Raw genomic sequence first — 5,811 nt, 5'->3', positions numbered from 1 at the left:
CTAGCACCATCTAGAGTCCTAGTCAAGGACATGACCCAATCAGCCCCATCTAGATGGTGCCCAAGTAGCATCATCTAGAATCTTACTCAAGGACATGAGCATGGATGAGTTCGCACAGAATCTGCTCAACCATTGAGGCCAACAGTGGTAGGGCCAGCCCCAACGGTAGCCTAGGCAATCCGCCCCCAGCCACCCAACACACCTCAAGCAGGACATCCACATTTATTCCCAAGAACATATATAGTTTGGTGTGAAATTTGTTGCCGAAATCATACAAGTATAGAGTGTCCAAGGGTGGCTGGGCAACCTCAATGCCTCCCCTAGCCAGCACACCACCTCAAGCAAGACACCCATATCTATTCCCATGAAGAGATGTGGTTTGGTGTGCAATTTTCTAGCAAAATCATACAAGTATAAAGTGGCCAATGTTGAGGTCTACACATTAACAATTTTGTGCTCATTGCTAGTGCCACAGGAACCATGACAGAACTCATTATCACTACCAAGGAAACCCAACATGGTGGTAGACTCCGACACAATGATAGATTCTTCCTACACCAAGGTAACCATTGGCCTTGCCAATCCCACCAATCACTCTTCAGCAAAGCATAAGCTATAGTGCCTACCTATTAAAACCCCTCATATACTAAGAGGTACGTGTAGACCCCCCACACTTTATATTATCCAAATTTAATACTACTCTCACGTCAACTGATTCCTCTGAGAATTGCACAAGTGTAATAGATTTCAGTGACCCTACGCACAGAGATAAAAAACTAGGAATAAGAGAGCTATGAGTCTTATGACCAACAAGACAGTATAGTTTGACTCCTATGGTGGGTATCCTGAACATGCTTTACCCATAGAATGTGCCACTTTTTGTTCAAAGCCACGGTGCAACAAAGAGCAAGAGAAACCTCAACAATATGGTGCGTACGCCACTGATGTAATGCTTTTTGATGTCAAAGGCCCACACCATATTGCAAAGTGCCCTCAAAAAGACCCTGCACCAAATCCCCCAGTGCCTTCACAAATACCCTGCACCAAATTCCCCAAGTGCTCCAAGCACTCTAAATCCCATGCCAAATCCCAATGTAATTCCTTATGTAGGCACATGCTATAAATGTGGATTTAACCATGCTTATAAGGATTATCACAATAGAGTGACAATCGCCCCCATGGTAGAAGCATCACTTACCACTTTTTCAACAAGCCTTAATTTGTTATGTGTACAAGGAGGATTGATTCACACAGTCCCCTTAATGCCATCACAAGGCTCCAAGCTAAGACTAGAGTAGTAGACAAAGGAACATCCAAGGCTGCCAGTAAGTAGAAAGCCCAGGCTTTTCAACTTTGAAGCAAGCAACCAAAGAACTAGAGGTGCAATCCCCAAAGGTTTTAATAGCCCCTAAAAAGGCCAATGAACTAGAACTAGAGCATTGGCCACACTGAGCTCAAGGGTGAGGCACGTTTGAGCAGCCCAAACAGCCTGCAACCTTGTATGGACACCAAATGCTCTTCTATTGAGATTAGATGGTTTGTGACAGCTTTGTGATAGCCTTGCTCATTGCCAGACATATGGCATACACAAATGGACCTGTATCCTCATACCTGGACATGGTTTTAACATGAGTAGTGCAGCTTGGGACACACCATCCCCTGGCATGTCAAGGGACCCAAACTATGGAATTAACAGGTGAACCTCTGGATCATGTACATAACAGAGGAATATTAGTAACTGTGCATGGTTTTGTATGACAATCGTCCTTCCACCAGGTTGATAAATGGACCCAATACCACACCCAGGTTTCATACATACAAAGTAGCATTCATGCATGATCATATGCAGGCAACCACATATTTGTCCACCATTGGAGCCAGGCTGGTTTCACACAGCTAGGTCCACTCCAACTTTTTATTTTGAAAAGCCAGTCAACATACTTTAATTCAAACCAGGGGCCCAACTTCTGATTTTGCTGTGGAAAGGATGCCCAACAAAAATTTGAGCTGACAACATGCCCATGCTATGGGTAAATTGTGCATAACCAACTTCACTAGCCCACCATAGAATGAAGCATTCATGCTTAATCACAACCATGCATAAGAGCACAAACTACTTGTCTGAGCAACATAAGAGCACAAACTACTTGTATGAGCAACTATATTAAGATCATAAGATGATCAGCCTCTATGATTTAGAGAGCTGGTTGGGCTCGGTTAATGCATAGTTAGCATTCTTTCCACAAACAAGTTGTGCAGGGCCCTTCCCCTGACTATCCGTAGATGGCTCATCCCCGACCATCCGTAAAATCAGTGTGAATGTGACCTTGTATCATGATAATACAGCACACTTAGTTTGCAGAAAAACTTATCAGAAGAATTCAATACACATGGCCCTGGATCTCCTGCCAAGATTTTGACAACCAACTCTTACAGGGATCTATAAGAATTTAATAATAACAGAGGAAGAAGGTCATATCACAGAAAGGCAATGAGCTCCACATGATCATTATCAAAGCCCTTTGCCACAGGTTTTTGTACAATAAGGCATCCCACCTTGTACTCTTAGGTCCTTAATATACCTCCACATTCCATTGCTCTTTCTTCTTCAGCTCCCTCTTGTACTCTATCCAGTCATAACCTACAACAAAAATCACAGGAAGTGGTTAGCTAGAATCACTTTCACGATATTGCAGAAGATCAAGCAAAGCTTTTCTTTATACCATCTCTTGCTGCCAGGCTTGTCATAATGTCATCAATTCCCTTTTCCATCCCCTTCAGACCGCACATGTACACGAATGTATTATCCTTCTTCAGAAGCTCCCAAAGCTCATCAGCATATTGTGCCATCCGTGTTTGGATGTACATCTTCTCTCCTTTCTCATTCTGCTGCTCGCGGCTGACAGCAAAGTCTAGCCTGAACTTATCTGGGAACTTTTCTTTCATGAGTTCAAATTCCTGATAAAGAAAAACCATCTTCATTATATCAAGGAGATCTGTTAATTACAGCATAGGATGTCCAGAACCTTTATTGAAATATAGTACCTCTCTATACAGCAGAGTGCTGCTTGTAGGTACTCCCAAGAAAAGCCAGGCAAGTCCATTGAACTGTTAGAAAACCAACTGAAGGGTTAGGTTAACAGTGCAAACATGCACATGGGTGCCAACATGCATACACCAACACCCCCGTGCGTATGTGCACAACACACATCCGGTACAAACAAGCACACATGCAAACACACACACCCCCCCCCACAAGGGCATAAGCAACCATGTGCATCCATGCCTACATGGCACAGCTGCACGCATACACACCCATGGCCACAAGGCACACCTTCATACACACACATCCACGGCCACATGACACACCCACATGAATGCACACGTGGACCTACACCCCCATGCATGCACGCATACACCTGCATGCCGACACACACATGCACACACAATTATTACATACAACATGTGAGTGGATTAAGCAGCTAAACTTGTTCACGTGTATGAGGCACTTGCTCACCTTGTAATCAGCATGCTCCTCAAAGAACATCTTCCACAGAAACCCTCTAAATGGCGCTATGCCTGTCCCAGTCCCAAGCTATGGACAAAAACAGAAACAGATCCTTAAGAAACATTTTTACAGCCCACACAAGCTCTTGGGGCTTTCACAGCAGGTCATCTATTCAAGAGAAGAAAAAAAAGAAGTTAGAATCTCACCATGATGATGGTAGCATTCTCATCTTTTGGCATAAGCATCTCCTTTCCAACAGGTCCAGTTATTGCAACAGGCTCCCCGGGCTTCAAGTCACCTACATCAAAGAGCTGCTTGATGAGAATAACTTCCAGCCAGTATCCATTACTTCCAGAAAGAGAGAATCATTAGAATGAGAGTAGGTATCACACAAAGAAAGCATGCTTTGTGATGATTTAATCCTAAAGAGGCTTACACAAAAAGTTGGAGCACACCCCTTTCACTTCTTCGCCCTTGTCATTGATGTAGACAAGACGCTTCACACAGAGGGAAACCTACAAAAATAGCAGAGGTGGTGAGAAAGCTACACACTACCAGTTGTAGCAACATCAACCAGAACTTGACCCAGGATGTTTAGGCATAAATATACACTGGTTATATTAGTCACTTCTAAAAGCAGGAAAATGTCACAAGGGCAACAATCATCTTACAGTTTTCTTGTCTCCAAAATCACCAAGTGCACTGCTAGCAATGGAGTACAAGCGGAGCTTGTGAGGCTTCCCATTTGCATCAACACCAGGAGGAACGATTCCAACAGATTGACCTTCTCTGTAATCTACCTTACCTGCAGATGTAGAACAAGAAGAAGAGAAACATTCAGCCCTGCCAGAGTTTGTAAACAAAAGAAGAGTAACATTCAGCCCTGACAGAGACAATTTCGTAAACGGAAGAAGAATTTCTCAGTGTGATGTGCTGTGTGTGTGTGTGTGTGTGTGTGTGTGTGTGTAATGCATGCAGGTATGCATACCTACAAAAGAAAGCTTAACCTATATCAGGATCATTGCCATCAGCTCTAAAATGTCCAACTAAGAAAATCTTAAAGGCCAAAATAATAAGCATCATGTCTTTACAAGATTGGGCAGGAATAAGCTGCTTCTATGATTCATAAAAGCATTACTAAATGAGAGTTAATCTGACCTTCTGTACTGAAGACCATGTGCCATGTTTCCCCGGGAGCATCGTCTCCGACAATTTTGGTGTTGAGCAGACAGAGACCGGTGTAAGGGCTCTTAGGTTTGAATGTGTTAACAACAAGGCCCTCTTCATTCTTCTTGGACTCCTTGATAACCTTGGCAGGGGCTTCTGTAGCTACAGAGGCCCTCACAAGGACAGCACCCACATGCTTGGAGTGGCTGATTCTGTTGTCAGAGGAGAGGGCTGTGCCATTGAAGAAGGGCTGCCAAAAAGAGAAAATAGCAGCAAAAGATACACCTGTATCATTAAAAAATTACTAGCATTCAACAACCGACCACTGATTGCACTTAATTGGATTCTAAACATCGCCCACTTGCACATAATCACCGCCGGATTGCACATAACCATCGCCCACATGCACATGATTGGATTCTACACAGTAGCCACAGTCCAGCCCAGCAGTGAATTTGGCTTTTCTTCTTCTTCTTCCAGTTAGCTATAGCGTGTGCTGTTGTGAGCTCCGTCTGCTGTCTTGAATCCGATGTGGGCGATGGCTAAACCTAGCATGCGCATCGGTGGCTGTGGCTATTTGTTTATTATGGAGCTTGAGCTCTGTTGGGCAAAGCTACTGAAACAGTGAAAACTTACCTTGAATGCAATGCGGTCGAAGGCAGGACGGAAGGTGATTGAAGAGATGCGGTCAAGGGAAGGGGAAGCAGTCGAGGGGGAGGATAGTGTTGCAGCTTGTGCGGCCATAGTCACACACTACAAGCAGGTTTGCGTTGTGGGATAATGTCACATGGACTCGAGTGGAGAAGGAAGATGGTAGGAGAAGAATGGAGGAGAAATAGTGTTCAAAAGCCTCATGGCTTGGCTTCCCCACGAGAAGATAAGCTATATACAATTTGATGTAATGTGTGGCCTTCCTTAATATTTGTGTGTGTCCCCTATATCATGTTTGGTCGTTAAAAATGGGCGCCTTCCTTAATGTTTGTGTGTGTCCCCTATGTCATGTCTTGTCTTTAAAAATGGGTGCCCAAAAAACCACCTCTCCACTCTCCCCCTCTCTCTCTCACGATGATAAAAATCAGCACGCACAAGAGGTGTGAGGTCACAATGCTTATGAACTATCCGTTTGTGATTCCTCT

The 5,811-nt window shown here is 44.0% G+C and overlaps 1 protein-coding gene across 1 annotated transcript; it reads right to left on the bottom strand.

Moving 5' to 3' along the window:
- Window positions 1-2,351: 2,351 nt before the first annotated feature.
- On the bottom strand, window positions 2,352-5,592 carry LOC147614234 (ferredoxin--NADP reductase, leaf isozyme, chloroplastic-like). Its single transcript, XM_086780781.1, has 9 exons — window positions 5,312-5,592; window positions 4,667-4,925; window positions 4,180-4,313; window positions 3,945-4,023; window positions 3,715-3,806; window positions 3,518-3,595; window positions 3,046-3,108; window positions 2,724-2,958; window positions 2,352-2,641 (listed from the first exon to the last, which is right to left on the bottom strand). The coding sequence occupies exons 1-9, from the start codon at window positions 5,417-5,419 to the stop codon at window positions 2,574-2,576; spliced, it is 1,116 nt and encodes a 371-aa protein (XP_086636907.1). The 5' UTR covers window positions 5,420-5,592; the 3' UTR covers window positions 2,352-2,573.
- Between the last annotated feature and the right edge of the window lie 219 nt (window positions 5,593-5,811).

This window comes from Cibotium barometz, chromosome 42, assembly GCF_041138505.1.
Source record: "Cibotium barometz isolate CiBa-2024 chromosome 42, ASM4113850v1, whole genome shotgun sequence".
Lineage (NCBI taxonomy): Eukaryota > Viridiplantae > Streptophyta > Polypodiopsida > Cyatheales > Cibotiaceae > Cibotium > Cibotium barometz.
This window is presented reverse-complemented; position numbering and strand designations above follow the sequence as displayed.